A 16,483-nucleotide genomic window follows, 5' to 3' on the forward strand; every position below is an offset into this window, starting at 1 on the left:
CTCAGCCATAACAGGAATGAAATCTCGCCATTTGCAATGACATGGCTGGGACTGGAGCGTATGACGCTAAGTGAAATAAATCAGGCAGAGAAAGACAAATACCATATGATTTCACTAATATGTGGAATTTAAGAAACAAAACAAATGAGAAAAGGGTAAAAAAGAGAGAGGCAGGGATGCCTGGATGGCTCAGTTGGTTAAGCGGCTGCCTTCGGCTCAGGTCATGATCCCAGCGTCCTGGGATCGAGTCCCGCATTGGGCTCCTTGCTCGGCAGGGAGCCTGCTTCACCCTCTGCCTCTGTCTGCCACTCTGTCTGCCTGTGCTCGCTCTCTCTCTCTCTCTCTGACTAATAAATAAATAAAAAATCTTAAAAAAAAAAAGAGAGAGAGAGAGAGGCAAACCAAAAAACAGACTCTTTTTTTTTTTTTTTGAAACAGACTCTCTGCAGAGAACATACTAATGGTTACCAGAGGGGAGGTGGACGGGGGATGGGTTAAATAGGTGGCGGGGATTAAGGCGTGCCCTTGTGATGAGCACCGGGTGGTGTATGGAATTGTTGAATCACTATATTGTACACTTGAAGCTAATATTACACTGTACATTAGCTAACTGAAATTTAAAACTAAAACTTAAAAAAAAACCCAAACACAGAACGTCAGGTACTAACCAGGGTTGGTGAGGTTATGGAGAAATCAGCACCCTCACGTGGTGAGAATGGGAAATTGCGCAGCCTTTTTGGACAACAATCTGGCCATTCCTCCAAAGGCCAAGTGCAGAGTTGTCATTCTAACCCAGCAATTCTGCTCCTGGGTGTCTACCCAAGAGAAATGAAAATGTCTGTCTGCACAAAAACTAGCACGTGAATTTTTTTTTTTTATTTTATTTGACAGACAGAGATCACAAGTAGGCAGAGAGGCAGGCAGAGAGAGAGGAGGAAGCAGGCTCCCTGCTGAGCAGAGAGCCCAATGAGGGGCTCGAACTCAGGACCCTGAGATCATGACCAGAGCCGAAGGCAGAGGCTTAATCCACTGAGCCACCCAGGTGCCCCATGCACGTGAATGTTTATAGCAGCATTATTCATAATAAGCCAAAGGTGGAAACCACCAGAGGTCCATCAACTGGGGGTTTGATAAATAAAATGTGGTGGGTACAGGCCATGCAATAGTATTTGGCTCTGAAAAGGCCGCAAATGAGGTACTGATGCCTTGTCCAGAATGCGTGATCGTTGGAAGCATCAAGCCAAGTGAGAGAAGCCAGTCACAAAGATGACATACCGCATTCCTCCTTTTATCTGCAATGTCCAGAAGAGGCAAATCTATGGAGACAGAAAGTAAATCAATAGTTTCTAGAGGTTGGGGTGACTAGTAGGTGGGGGGTGGTAGGTAAAGTGTATGGTGTTTCTTTTTGAGATGCTCCAAGTGTTCAAAAATTGAATGTGGTGATGTTTGTACAACTCTGGGAACACCACCGAATGGTACATTTTCAATGGGTGAATTGTATGGTGTGGGAATTATATCTCCATAAAGCTGTTACAAAAAAAGAGAAGAAAAAGGACACGTGGCTCAGTTGGTTAAGCGTCTGCCTGTGGCTCAGGTCATGTTCCCAGGGTGTTGGGATGGAGCCCTGAATTGGGCTCCCTGCTCAGAGGAAAGCCTGCTTCTCCCTCTCCCTCTGCACCCCCCCCTCGTGCTTTCTCTCTCAAATAAATAAAATCGTAAAAAACAAAACAAAACAAAATAAGTGACCAAGAAGAGAGGAAGTGGAGGACACTCTTTGGGAAGTATTTAGAGGTAAAGGACAAAGGAGAAATGGGACAATAGGTGCGTGTAACAAGGTAGGGGGAAGGCTTTTCAGCACAAGACAGCTTTGGGTCCATTGGCTGTTTTGACCCTGTCTCTAGTCCTCCAGCTGTTTGTTCCTTAAGTGACACCCGTGTTCGTCATTTAGATCTGCGGTGTTCAAAGATCTCTACGACCAAACCTCGGCTCATTCCCAGAGAGCTCTCTACTCCTGGATGACTGGGATTTTGCAGATGTCCTCCAACGCTAGTGGTGAGCCTGGCCTTCAAGGTAGGGTCACTTTTCAGGGGGGTGTCTGTCCTTAAAGGTGGTGCTTCCTCTCCGAAGACAGGAATTTGATTTCATTGCCATTTCTGATTTTTACCTGTCCTTCCCACCTTCCGAAAAGGGTTTGATGTAGCTTATGGAATAAAACACCCCAGGGGTGCCTGGATAACTCAGTTGTTCAGTGTCCACCTTTGGCTCCAGTCATGATCCCAGGGTCCTGGGATATAGTCCTACATTGGGCTCCCTGCTCAGTGGGGAGTCTCCCTCTCCCTCTGCCCTGACTCGTGCTCTCTCTTACTCTAGTTCTCTCTCTCTCTCAAATAAATAAATATAATGTATTTTTTAAAAAGATATTATTTATTTATTTTAGAGAGAGTACCAGTGGGGGGTGGAGAGGGGCATACAGTTTCCACACGTTCACGTCAGTGGGCTGTCCTGGCTTGTAGAACGTCAGTCGCAACAGCATCTCGGATTTGAAAAGAACCTTTCAGAGTGAGGTTTCAAGTTAAAAAATCTGTATCCTCAATCTGGATTAGAGAGAGACGTGGTACATTTTTAAAAGGAAATCTAGGCAATAAAGCACAGAAATCTAGTGCGAAGTTTCCTGGCAGCCAAGGCAGAAATAGGTCAAGACTCATTTATTTTACAGATGTGTATTAGAGGAGTCCAATTCGTGGAGCCAGAAAGGAGGGAGGCCCGTTGCCAGGGGCTGGGAGGCCGGAGGACCCCGGGGGGGGGGGGCGTTGTTGTTTCTTGGAGACCGTTTCGGTTTTGCAAGATGAGCATGTTCTGGAGGTGGGTGGTGTTGACGGTTGCACGGCGAGGTGAATGTACTTAATACCACGGAACCATCCACTTACAAATGGTTAAGTTAGTAAACTCGATGTTAGGTTTACTACAACAGCAAAAAAAAAAAAAAGAATGTGTAGAGGAGTAATGCGGACAGTGTCGCAGATGGCTTCAATTTGTTGCGTTTTTAATGTGAGTTGTGTCAACAGAATAAACTTCTTATTTATTTTTTTTTAAAGGTTTTATTTATTTATTGAGAGAGAGAGAGAGAGAGAGAGAGCATGGAAGGAAAGTGAGAGGGAGAAGCAGACTCCCCACAGAGCAGAGAGCCCGATGCGGGGCTCGATCCCAAGACGCTGGGATCATGCCTGAGCCGAAGGCAGAGGCTTAACCCACTGCACCACCCAGGTGCCCTAAGAATAAACTTTTTAAACACTTAGCAAATCCTACCGTGTGTCAGCTACTGGAGACACAGAGGAAAAGAAGCCAAAGTCTCTGTCTGAGAGAGCTCTTATTGTATTGGAGGAGGGTAGGTGGAGAGAAGTTTTAAACCAGCAAATTAGTGAGAGAGAGAGCGAGCGCACGTGCACACACAGAGAGTCAGGGATCAGTAGGTGATATGAAGAAAATAAAATGAAATGGATAAATGCCGTGGAAAGGCTTAGCGCTTTTGACCAGAACAGGGCTTGACCCTCTTTTTATTTTATTTTATTTTTTTTTAAGATTTTGTGTATTTATTTGACAGAGATCACAAGTAGGCAGAGAGGCAGGCAGAGAGAGAGAGGGGGAGAAGCAGGCTCCCCACCGAGCAGAGACCCTGATATTGCGCTTGATCCCGAGACCCTGGGATCATGACCTGAGCTGAAGGCAGAGGCTTTAACCCACTGAGCCACCCAGCACCCTGGCCCTTGTTTTCTATTAAGGGTCAGAGTGGATGTCTCAGGCTTTGTGGGCCTATAGTGTGGCTCAACGAGGCAATGCTGTTATCCTGGTGCTAAAGAAGATAATGCCCACAGGTGAGCAGGCATGGCTGTGTCCCCTCGAGCCTTACTTACTGGCCCTCACACTGGCATTTCACAATTGTCATATGCCACAACCGTCTTCTTTTGATGTGACTTCCAACCATGTAGAAGTGTAAAAACCGAGTTCACAGCTTCTACAAAAGTTTGAATTGAGACCAAAATGGGAAATGGAATGGGTCCTGTGAGGCTCTGGGGGAAAGATGTTGCAGGCCGGGGGAACAGCAAGCACAAAGGCCTGGGAGTGGGAATGGGCTTAGTGTTTCAGAGAAACTAAAGGAAGCCTGTGAGATTGGAGTGTAGTGAGGGCCAATCAGTCCTTTTCCTGGAATTAAGCTTTGAGATTTGTGTATAAGGAGCATTCAACAACAGAATAATCAATGCCTTCAGTGTGTAGCACACTTCACTCTGCCTGATGCATGTTCACGGCCTCCAGAAATCTGCATCTCCCAGTGCGTAACCCCGAGAAGAGCTGCTCGGCCTCTAGACTTCCTGGGACCTCATTGCCAGAATTTAATGAGAGACAGACTTTCCTTCTAAAATTCCTCCGTGCTATGTTTCGTTATTCTACTAAAGTGAATTAAAACGAATTCTACTTAGACTTTAAGCTTTTTATTTTTCATGAAGTTCCTCGAGGTAACTGGGAATACTTTGGGTGTTAAAAAAAATCCCGGCCTTCCGGATCCTTGGTCTGCCGAAATACGGTTTATGTTCTATAATTAATTTAACTCTAACAACTCAGCTTGGTTCCTGATGGATTGAGTGGTTCTCCCCCAGCCCCCTCTTGCCCAGTTCTCTAGCCCTCTGGGACCAGCCCTTCTAATAACCAAGTCACATGTCATCTAGGGGGTCCTAGGGTGTTCACCTGTGCTCACCCCAATGGTTCTGACTCTTGGGCTAGGAGGCATCTTGTTGTTCTTTTTTTAAATTTAATTTAATTTAATTTTTAAAAAAGATTTTAGTTATTCATTTGACAGACAGAGATCACAAGTAGGCAGAGAAGCAGGCAGAGAGAGGAGGAAGCAGATGCGGGGCTCGATTCCAGGACCCTGGGATCATGACCCGAGCCGAAGGCAGACGCTTTCACCCACTGAGCTACCCAGGCACCCTGCGAATGTTGTGCTTGTGACTCAGTTCACACAGCAGCTGACTTCACCATCTCATCTGGGCATGAGAGTCATTGCCCCTGGCTTTTTGCAACAGCTCTTGGTGATGGAGTCACTGTGCCCTGTAAACACTCCCCTGTTCCTACCTTTTCCCCAAAATGCCACCCACACAATGCCAAGGTGTAGTGTAAAGTCTTACAGGTAGGAGGCTGTCTGTGAATGGTTGTTGAATGAATGAATGAACACAAGAAGGAGGTCCTGATATCAAAGATATTTTTGACTATGACATACCAGGCAGAGGCCATTATCTATCTATCTACCTATTTATTTAATTTATTTATACATTTCTCCATTTATTTATTTTTTTTGCAGATGACTCTGTTTCATGGGTCAGTGCAGAAAACTTATGGATTTTGGGCAGATACATGGTTCACCTATCGTTTGAAGAAATTGCAAAAATCAGTCCTGTAGAAGTAAGTGGGAAACGTACATTTCCCCGCCCCCATCTGCACGCCATCCTGGGAAGGGTGTGCTCTAAACCGCTCGTGTTCAGCCAGCCAGTCAAGGTGCTCTGGAAAATTGGATACCCTCCTCAGCCAGTATATCTAGAATCTTTGAAGAGAACTCTTGGGATGAGGTCTCAAGCGGCCCGTCATCAGATTGTGTTTAGGGTAGACGAGCCAAGAAAAGAACGGGAATTGTAGACAACCAAGATAGCTCTGAGGTGACAAACATGGCATAAAGAAAATGTTGGCTGTGAACCAAGAATCATTTTAGGGTATTTTTGTATTCAAGAAAGGCCAAGGATTACTAGAGACTTCCATTTATAACAACGTCTATATCGCCATTTCAGCATGAGCACTGGTTGGGTTTTAACCATAGAGTCTACTGGTTGGGTTTTAACAATAGAGTCTACAGTTGAGAAATGTACACATTCTAAGGTTCCTTTCACTCACTGGTCAGCCTGTCTCTTTCCTCCTGATGTTGACCCCGTGACACCAGAGTTCCTTGAACATCACGATACTGGAATGCAGCCTCCAAAGATGCTTCCAACAGGGAGGCATTCATAAAGACTTTGGGGCTTGCATTCAGTTTTTATCATGTGTGCCTTGACTTTTTTCTGGCCAGTGAGAGAAGTGTTTGTATCACAAGACTGGCTTGCTCAAGGGCAAGTTGATCCAACAGTGTCTTCTTATTGTGAAACCGGATGCAGAACCAGGTTCTTCTTTTTCTTTTTTAAAGATTTTATTTATTTATTTTTTGAGGACAGAGAGAGAGAGAGAGAGAGCACAGGCACGTGGAGGGGGAGGGGCAGAGAGAGAAGCAGGCTCGCATCTGAGCAGGGACCCCAATGCAGGACTCGATCCCCGGACCCTGGGATCATGACCCGAGACAAAGGCAGACACTTAACCAACTGAGCTGCGCAGGCCCCCCCCACCAGGTTCTTCTTTTTAAGAAAAATTTTTAGAACTTTTAATTGAAGTACAGTTGACTTATCTAGGTTCCTCTTTTTAACCTAGGAGGCTGAGACTATTTCAAACATCTTTCAATTTTATAATCCTCAGTTATAAAGTGGATTAAACCTCAGTTTCACTCTCCCAATATTGAGTGAACTTCTGGAAGTTAGATGGAGATTAAATTGTTAGGAAGCTGGACACCTGCGGAGGAGTTTCTAAGGTCAGGAGGTCACTTGAAGCTTTTCTTCATCTTCTAAAAGTGTAGACAAGGGAAGTAAAGCCACAGGATACCAACACTAAGAGGGAATTTTATGTGGACAGAGTAGAATCCACAAGAGAGAGACAACTTCATGAGCACAGAATAACAGTGCATAGAAGGATAGGAAACTTCGGCTTGACATCCTTGGACACTAGGCAGAAAATGAACAAGAGGAGAAAGAACCTGAATGGTATATTTAATACAGTTGAATCTATATATCTCTATCTTTCTCTATCTTTGTATCTTACCAAGGGAGCACATACTCTTTTTCATCACCCAACACCCATTTGTAAACTCATTCATCTATTAAAAAAACCCCTGATGCCCCAAAGTGCAACATTTGGGGACTGCCGTCTCTGACCTCTACATAACAAATCTACAAAGAAATGTGCAAACATTAGCTTTCAAAGAGTTCAATGGCTCAGATACTAAAATAGAACATTTTCCTAAGTGTTGGGTTAAGGAGGAAGCCAAAACAGTTATTACAGAGTGTTGAGAAATCAGTGACAACTGGGTATTTACCCTAAAGGTACAAACATAGTGATCCGAACGGGTATATGCACCTGAATGTTTATAGCAGCGATGTCCATAATAGCCAAACTATGGAAAGAACCTAGATGTCCATCAACAGATGAATGGATAAGGAAGATGTGGTATATATACACAGTGGAATACTATGCAGCCATCAAAAGAAATGAAATCTTGCCATTAGTGATGACATGGATGGAACTAGAGGGTATTATGCTTAGCGAAATAAGTCAATCGGAGAAAGACAACTATCATATGATCTCCCTGATATGAGGAAGTGGAGATGCAACGTGGGGGGTTTGGGGGTAGGAGAAGAATGAATGAAACAAGATGGGATCGGGAGAGAGACAACCCATAAGAGACTCTTAATCTCACAAAACAAACTGAGGGTTGCCAGAGGGAGGGGATAGGGAGAGGGGGGTGGGGTTATGGACACTGGGGAGGGTATGTGCTATGGTGAGTGCCATTAAGTATGTAAACCTGGCAATTCACAGACCTGTACTACTGGGGCTAATAATACATTATATGTTTATAAAAAATTTTTTAAAAATGAATTTAAAAAAAAAAGAAATCAGTGACCAGGGGAACTGAGTCTCTGAGATGGGGCACAGCGCGGACCACCAGCTGGGGGGGGGTGCTGCTTGGGGCCAAGTCAGCCCTCCCCACCAGGCTTCCTGTCCTTGTCCACCAGATTGGGCTGTTCATCAGCTATGACAATGCCACCAAGCAGCTGGACACGGTTTATGACATCACGCCCGAACTGGCCCAGGCGTTTCTGGAGAGGATCAGCTCCTCCAGCTTTGACATGAGGAACACCTCCACCATCCACAGGCAAGGGGCAAGGGCTCTGGGTCCTCTGAGTTGTTTCCCCAAATGTGATGGAAGCACCAGCTTCCTCTGAGCATCAGAGGGCCCTGGGAGGGAAGGGAGGCTGCTGGCCCGTCTCTTTAAATACCCCCATGTCTCTGTGCATGTGAGGCGAGGTATTTCCCCCAAAAAACACCCTTCGGTGGGGTGGAACAAATTCTTTCTGAACCTCTCCTGTGCCAGGCATTTGAGGCAACCAGCTCTGAGCACGGAAAGAGAAGAACTTAAATACTCGGTGCTCAATCCATTCCAAGGTCAATGTGTAGCTTCCATTAGGGTGGGTCGAGCTTTTGGGTGCCCATATTTGTGAACCTCTTGCTATCCAGATTCTCAGGGGGAGGACCACAGATGACGTCAGCTCTGGAATTTAGTGTGTACCATGATCCTCCAGGAATGACTTCCTGCAGGGCAGGGCGGGGGAGCTGTGGGCTTGATAACCCCAGAAAGGGTTTGGATGTTAGTGGGGAGGGATCCAGCATTGTCTCACCATCTCTCTGTCTCTCAAGGCCACGTGTAGAGAATGTTCTTCTATGAAACTATCAAACTTTCTCCCCCCACCCCTAGTAATCTTTACCCATAAGCATGGGTTCCCTTTTTCTATGGTCCTACAAAAATAGCTTGGTGGTTAAGAACACAGGACCTGGGGCCAGACTTCCCGGGTATAATCCGGGCTCTGCCACTTACAAGTTGTGTGATTTTTGGCTGCGTCAGTTCACCTCTCTGTGCCTCCATTTCCCCATCTGTAAAATGGGAGATAATAATCTGCCTGCCTCACTCAGGTCCTTGTAAGGATTGTGCACGCCTGCCACATAGTAAGAGCTCAAGAAATGTTAGTTATTCTTAACATGGTTATAAATATTCAGTCTTCATGTGCTCTGCGTCGTTTCTCATCTGACACATTTTCAGATCCTTCTGCTGACCTGATTGCTCTCCCGTGGACATATCTGAGCATGTCAGTGTCTTTCTGAGAGGGTCGATCCAGGTGGAGCATGGTCAACCAGGTGGTCCACTCATGCAAAATTGGATAGATTTCATACGGACTCTAAGAGCATCCATTAATGAAGGAGCATCTGGTGTCTACCAGCAAGTGTACTCATTAAACTCTCACGGTACTCCTGATTCCTCCGTTCATCATAGTTATTGTGATGTGCTATGATGAACAAAGTCAACCTCCTTTTTACTAAAGGCCCAGAGAGACAGGGTCACCCTGTACAGTAGTACATAATGTGGACTGATCAACTATGCATGCAGCAGCTTTGCAGAGAAATTAAGTAGCTTATTGGATCAAACATCCTAGGCAGCTGGGCTTCAATCTTGTTGGCCTAAGCTATGCTCTTACCCACGAAGTACAGTGTTCCCAGCTAGACCAGGGTTCAGATCCCACCTCTGCCCTTATACTACCCCGCTTCCTGTCTTTTTTTTTCCTTTTGAGGTCATCATCATCTAGGGGTATAAGTTGTAAACGATGCTGGAAATAATCTGCCTCAGAGATTGCTCTGAGGGGAGCAAACCCTATATCTCCATGTGAAAAATGGGGACTTTCCTGTGGCTGACTCAGCATCCCACATTCCTTATGTCCCCGAGTGCCCTGGGAAGAGAGACGGTGTAGTTGGATGGGTCTAGATTTAAGTCCTGGCTCCACTCCTTGTCTTGGGCAACTAACTTAACTGCTCTGACTCTGTTTGCCCTTCCGTGAAATGGGGCTAATCAGATCATCTGCCTCGTAGGGCTGCTGTGATGGGGTGATCCGGGCACAGGGCTCAGCATAATCCTGGCACACAGTAGCTGCTCTGACCATGACTCTTGGTTCTGTGTGGGACAGGGCTGTGGTTGTGGCCCGCAGCTCTGAGCCCCCCGCCAGCACCCTTATCTTCCCACACAGGCTGGGGCTGCTGGTCTGTTTCTACGATGACCTGGATTTGCTGGACGCCGCCGTGGCCCAAGTCCTCCTGCACCAGATGATCAAGTGTAGCCGCCTGAGGGGCTTCCAGGCTGGGGTTCAGAAGGTGCCATGGGGGTACAGGGCCCTGGGGAAGTGGCTGGAGAAATGGGGAGCAGAGTCTTGCCTGGCCTTTGAGGAAAAAACACATCAGCTGACTCAGGATCCAGGTCCAGCCACAGCAGATGGCATCCTGAGTCCTGGGATGAGCTTAAAATGGGAAGAAATGACATAAAGCAGTAGAAGGGAAAACCTGGGACAGATCAAAATTCAGAGTGGCCGCCTTGAACTCAGCTGTGCGTATGGATTGCTTGGGATCGTCAGTGTGGATTCTCATTCAGTGGGTCTGAGCAGAGCCCTGAGTGGAGATTGTACTTCTTTCTTTTAGTAAAGATTTTATTTGTTTATTTGCGGGAGGGCACAAGCGGACAGAGGGGCCAAGGGAGAGGGAAGAGAAGTGGGCTCCCCGCTGAGCAGAGAGCCTGATGCAGGGTTCGATCCCAGGACTCTGGAATCAGGACCTGAGCTGCAGGCAGACGCTTAAGCAACTGAGCTACCCAGGCGTCCCCAGGCACTGCACTTCTAGCAAACATCCAAGCCGTGCTGAAGCAGCTGCTCCGGTGACTGTGCCTGGAACTGAAGGAGATAACACAGGGCTCTCAGACCTGGGTCTGCCCTGGTAGCACCCCACCAGCTCCGTCCCCGGGGGCTCTGTAGGTATTGGTCCGTGCTGTGGCCGGGGGAGGGTATGTTTCAAAAGGTCCTCACGTGATTCCAGTGCAGCCAAGGTTGAGAGCGCTGATTACTGGGTATTTACGGAGTTCTTAGGCGGAAGTTCTGGCACAGACATTCTCGCTGTCCCTCTCCCGCCACCCCTCTCTCTTTCCTTCCCTTCAAGTGTCAGTTCTGCCTGGCTTCTCTTGTGTTTTTTAGCCCCCCCCCCTTTTTTTTTAATTAAAAAGATGATATGAAAACAATATTAAAAGTTTGGGGCACCTGGCTGGCTCAGAGTAGAACATGCAACCCTTAATCTCAGGACCATGAGTTCAAGTCCCAGGGTGGGAAAGTAGCCTACTTAAAGTTTAAAAAAAAAAAAAGAAAGAAAATTTTGATAATGCCAAGTAATTCCATAGTAGTTTTTCACACGCAACTATAAAATCCCCAGTCCCGTCTGACATTGAAAATAGTCATTATGATCCTGACCAGTGCATGTTTTTATTTTCAAGGGAAAGAATCCCTCCGAAGCCAACTCAAACCAAACATCAAAAAAGGAATGTGATTTTATTTATTTTTTTAAAGATTTTATTTATTTATTTGACAGAGAGAGATCAGAAGCAGGCAGAGAGGCAGGCAGAGAGAGAGAGAGAGAAGGAAGCAGGCTCCCGGCTGAGCAGAGAGGCCGATGCAGGGCTCAATTCCAGGACCCTGGGATCATGACCCGAGCCAAAGGCAGCGGCTTAACCCACTGAGCCACCCAGGCTCCCCTGAATGTGATTTTAAAGCCATAGGCCTAAGCGGTGACCGCCCTGACCAAGAAAGTCCAACACAATTAAGATATAAGATTAGCCTTTGGGATCACCTAGCTCATTGCTTCCCAGACCAGAGGGTACATGAGAATCACCTGGAGGGTTTGTTAAAATGCTGGTTGCCGGGCCTCCTGCTCAGGATCTCTGGTTCAGAAGGACCTGGGTAGAGCCTGAGAATCTGCATTTCTAACAAGGTTCCGGGTCATGGTGCTGGTCTAGGACCACAGTGCTTTTTGACAAGCCCTGCTCAAGAGCTTGCCTTGGTCTTACAGATATGGGAGCTGAGCCGCTGGGAAGGAGAGCCGAGGAATTCGGACAACCAGGGGCTATGAACGCTTTCTTCCACTTCACTCTGCTGCCCCCCAGTGGCCATTTCAGTTCGGCCTGGTACACTCGGTGCACACTTCTGATAGGAATATAGCCTTCCTGCAACTTCAGATGTTAAAACATGCACCGTTCTCATTTTTTGATACAGAGGTCATGTTACAAGCAGTAACTTTATCACCTTCTTTACTGTGGTTAGGAAACACACTTAACTAGAGAGGCATAGGATAATGAAATCATTATTAAGGCAATCCCAGAAGAGTGAAAATCTGTGTAAGACCTAAGTAAAAAATACAGAAAATTGTGTTTCTGTTCATAGTACAACCACGTGAAAGCGACATGCTGTAGTTTACATTTTTTTTTTTTTAAAGATAAGTATTTAGGGTGCCTGGGTGGCTCAGTGGGTTAAGCCGCTGCCTTCGGCTCAGGTCATGATCTCAGGGTCCTGGGATCGAGTCCCGCATCGGGCTCTCTGCTCAGCAGGGAGCCTGCTTCCTCCTCTCTCTCTCTGCCTGCCTCTCTGCCTACTTGTAATCTCTCTCTGTCAAATAAATAAATAAATCTTTAAAAAAAAATAAAGATAAGTATTTATTTGAGAGAGAAAGAGAATGAGCATGAGTGAGGGGTCGGGGCTGGGCGGGGGGAGAGGCAGAGGGAGAAGCAGATTCCTGCTGAGCAGGGTGCCTGAATGGGGCTGCGTCCCAGGACCTTGAGATCATGACCTGAACCAAAAGCAAGAGTCAACTTCTTAACAAACTGAGCCACCCAGGCACCCCTAATCATGGTTATTTTTATGAAGTAGGAGTATCAGGAGCCTTTTACTTTCTTGTTAATGTTGAAAATTATTTTTACACGATTATATTATATATATATATATATATTATCTGTATTATCTGTATATTTTTATATATAGTATATATTTTACATATATATATATATATATAATTATATAATGTTGGATGTTTTATGAAAGAAAACCAGCCATGTAAATGGATGCAGAGTTCAGGGTCACAGAAGGACAATAGATGCTATGAGAAGGTGGTCGACTTATATAGACAAAGTGGACACAATTTCCTTCTGCCATGTTTCAAGGTTGATTTAATAGCAAATTAATATTTAACTGAACTACAAAGTGAATTTGCAGCATATTAAGGTCAAGGCCAGAGGAGGTGGTGCTCTCACTGGGTGATGCTCTCCTGTGTTTTTTCACTCTCACTGGGGCGACTCACTGGCCAGAGCTCAACTGGGCAGGGCGGGGCAGGGTGTGGTCACTACCCCAGGGCGTAGGCAGAGGGCGCCACTGTCCAGCTTGGTATCCACCCTCATGCCGGCTTGCTTCCCTTCTAGCTCAAAGCCGACCTCCTGGACATCGCCACGGAGAACCAGACCCTCAATGAGACTCTGGGCTCTTTGTCGGATGCGGTTGTGGGCTTGACCCCCACTCAGCTGGAATCCCTCTCCCCCGAGGCTGTGCATGGCGCCATCTCTACCCTCAACCAGGTCTCAGGCTGGGCCAAGAGCCAGGCCATCATCTTGTCTGCCAAATACCTGGCCCATGAGAAGGTCAGTTGGAGCTTTGAACTCTTTTTTTTTAATGCTCTGAGGCCCAAGGGCCAGTGACACACAGCAAGGACAGCCCGTCAGTACGAAGATGGTGCCAGAGAGGACCCACTCTGCCGTTTACTAGCTGCGGGACCCTGGACAGTCGGCTTACCTTATTTTTGCCTCAGTTTCCCTATTTGTAGGATGGGGATAGTGATAGCACCTCTCCTTAGGATGGCTGCGAGGTTTCTGTGGGTCAGCCCACAGGAAGAGGTTGGAGCATGTGACCTGGAGTGTAAGCTCAGTGAATGGTAGCTCCTGTGTTTTTTCACAAAGCTTGGGACCCATGCCGGGATTTCCTTGCTTGTTGTCGAGCCTGAGAACGTATCCCTCACGCTGAGACGAAAGATAAGCTATTTTAGTCATCTTGGGTGGCAAAGAAGGAGGTCTTGTTTGGAGGTGGCGGGAGCCTTAGTCCATGTCCTCATGTTCCTGGGGAGGGAAGTGAGTCATTTTTGCTGCGGAAATCATCTCTCTGCCCTGGGCTCAGTAGAAGGGGCTCCAGAGCCCCGAGTCCCTAAACATTTTGGATGTCCTGCTCTTTCTGTCCATAGCCATGTCCTGGGGTGCAGGCTAGTTCATGAGGACTGGACTAGAGACCGATTCCAAAATGACAATAATAACAGATACTCATTACGTGCTGCTTGTGTCCCAGGTTCGGGTCTAAGTGAGTTAATTGTTCAATGTTCTCAACAACCGTTTGAGGTTAGTAGTGTGTTATAACCTTCATTTTCCATGTCATTCACAAGAGGCACAGATTGTATAAGGGAATTGCCAGGGTCCCCTAAAAGGGACACAGCTGGGATTGAACCCAGGATGTCTGACTTCAGAGTCTGCAGAGTCAGAGTCTGCTTGCTTAAGTCCCATGCTAACTGCCTTTCTGACTCAAGGCCACAGCTAGCCCTTTCCTCTTGTCCTTTGTAGGGGACAATTTAGTTCGAAGGCTTGGCAGCCCTTCTCTGTTTTGACTGGGGCCCCGTGAGTTTACTTGCACAGTTCAACGGGCACTTGATTTCAGGGAGCTGAGGGAGCCTGTCTTGCTCCTCCCAGCCCTGGACAAAATAGCTTGTCTCTTTCCTAGTGTCCATATTTTCCTGCAGAGAGGTGAGGCTGTCGTTATGAAGAAGCCAAGAGCTCAAAAGCTCGTGCCTTCCTTGAGGACGGTAGAGACTGTCCATTCTACAGAGCACAACACCAAACCATCCCACTGGCTTTTTGCAGAGCTAAGGAATGAATGGCCTTGATTATATGGAAAACCATCTGGCATCTTTACTCTCAAGGAAGGAGACAAAACAAGTAGAGTTTCTGAAGGGGCAGACACCCACAATCTTATTTGTTGTAAAATATCAGACCCATATCCTGAAACATTTTTTCCAACTCAAAGCTTCTACGTGGAGATGGATGAGCGTGGGGCTTTGCTATGTCACGAGACATCATGAGAAAAGTGAGCTGCCTGGGGGTCATGGATGAGGGGGTGAGGCTGGGTAAACTGAGAGCCCCACAACTTACGTCAGGGGGCAGCTGCTGGTCAGTTCTTGCCAACTGTTGCCAATGTGGGCCTGGTATTGCCTGGTGTTCAGATTTTTTTAAAACCTGGATTTTGTTGGAAATTTCCCCAATTTTTAAATGTAGTCAGCTCGTCAAAGTTCAACACACACACAAAAGCCCATTGCCTGGCCAGCTGTGGTATATGGTCATGACTTTCTGATATTTGCACTGTGGCCTCAGACAGCATAGGACGCCCCAGGCAGGGCACTTGCCTCATGTGTCGTGTCTTGATAGTGACTCTCTTTCCTGAGGGAAGGAAGGAAGATCTGGGAAGGCAGCGTGTGTCTTGCTCCCCGTGGCGCCCCTGGCTCCCATCCAGATCCCCGGCACGCTGTGGAGAGTCTCCCAGGTGAGAAACCAGAGCAGAACCTCATGGTCCTTGCGGCCGGTCTTCCCAGGTGCCGTCTTTCTACAACGTCAGCCAGATGGGAGTGCTGCTGGCTGGGCTGGGCACCCAGACCTTCCACGCCATGGATCGCAGGGACCTCTTGCAGGTCCTGAGAAGCGCTGTCTCCTTGCACGTGTCCGACTTGTCGCCTGCCCAGAAGCAAGGTGTCCTCAGCAAGGTGAGGGAAGACATGTAGTTCTCAGCCATGTGGTTCGCATGTGGTTTTGGGGTTTGGGGCTGTAATTTTGGGCCATTGACCCAGGGCTGGGGGTAGCCCAGCCTTTGGTGAGGGTGCCTCGTGAACCTTCCCCTCATGGGGCCACATTCCTTCCTTTCCAGGAAGAGACCCTTGGCTCCTGCTACATCTCTCCTTCCTTCCTTCTTTCTTCCTTTCTTCCTCCCTCCCCCTCTTCCTTTTTTCTTTCGTCCCTAGATTTACGTATTTATTTTAGAGAGGGAACACGAGTGGGAGGGCAGAGGGAAAGCGGGAGAGAATCTCAAACAGACTCTGAGCTGAGCCTGATGCAGGCCTTGAGATCATGACCCTGAACCAAGAGTCGGACACCTACCCAACTGCACCACCCAGGCACCCCAAGGGTCACGCTATATTTCTTCCCAGACGCCAGTGCTTTCCTTAGCCAGTTGACTCCGGAAGACTTCTTCTCTTCTCTCTCTCTCTCTTTTTAGATTTTATTTATTTATTTGTCAGAGGGAAAGAGGAAGGGAGAAGGCAAGCAGAGAAAGCCGTCAGCAGAGGGAGAAGCAGACTCCTGGCTGAGCAGGGAGCCTGATCCCAGGACCCTGGGATCATGACCTGAGCTGAAGGCAGAGGCGTAACGGACTGAGCCACCCAGGCGTCCCTGGAAGACTTTTCTTAAATTAGGTTTCTTGATATGATAATGTTTTGAAAGTTTGTTTTTCAAATCTCAAAATGAACCCTGAGGTTTGCAGAGTGCTTCTGAAAGCCCCTTCCTGATCTGAAGTCACACCTATGTTCTCCTTTCTCACCTGGCGATGGGTCTTTGGGCATCCTGTTCTCTTGGACCTGCTGCGACCAGTTGCAA

At 47.2% G+C, this 16,483-nt stretch overlaps 1 protein-coding gene across 1 annotated transcript in view; it reads left to right on the top strand.

Annotated features, from left to right (window-relative positions):
• Positions 1-16,483, top strand: part of OTOA (otoancorin) — a 61,141-nt gene that overhangs the window by 10,909 nt on the left and 33,749 nt on the right. Inside the window, exons 8-14 of the mRNA XM_013049727.2 lie at positions 1,949-2,070; positions 5,354-5,454; positions 7,917-8,069; positions 8,451-8,462; positions 9,943-10,098; positions 13,229-13,444; positions 15,430-15,597. Coding sequence (XP_012905181.2) covers positions 1,949-2,070; positions 5,354-5,454; positions 7,917-8,069; positions 8,451-8,462; positions 9,943-10,098; positions 13,229-13,444; positions 15,430-15,597 — 928 coding nt within the window. The remainder of the gene's footprint in view (positions 1-1,948; positions 2,071-5,353; positions 5,455-7,916; positions 8,070-8,450; positions 8,463-9,942; positions 10,099-13,228; positions 13,445-15,429; positions 15,598-16,483) is intronic.

This window comes from Mustela putorius, unplaced genomic scaffold (genome assembly GCF_011764305.1).
Source record: "Mustela putorius furo isolate JIRA1106 unplaced genomic scaffold, ASM1176430v1.1 tig00004041_pilon_pilon_pilon, whole genome shotgun sequence".
Taxonomy (NCBI): Eukaryota; Metazoa; Chordata; class Mammalia; order Carnivora; family Mustelidae; genus Mustela; species Mustela putorius.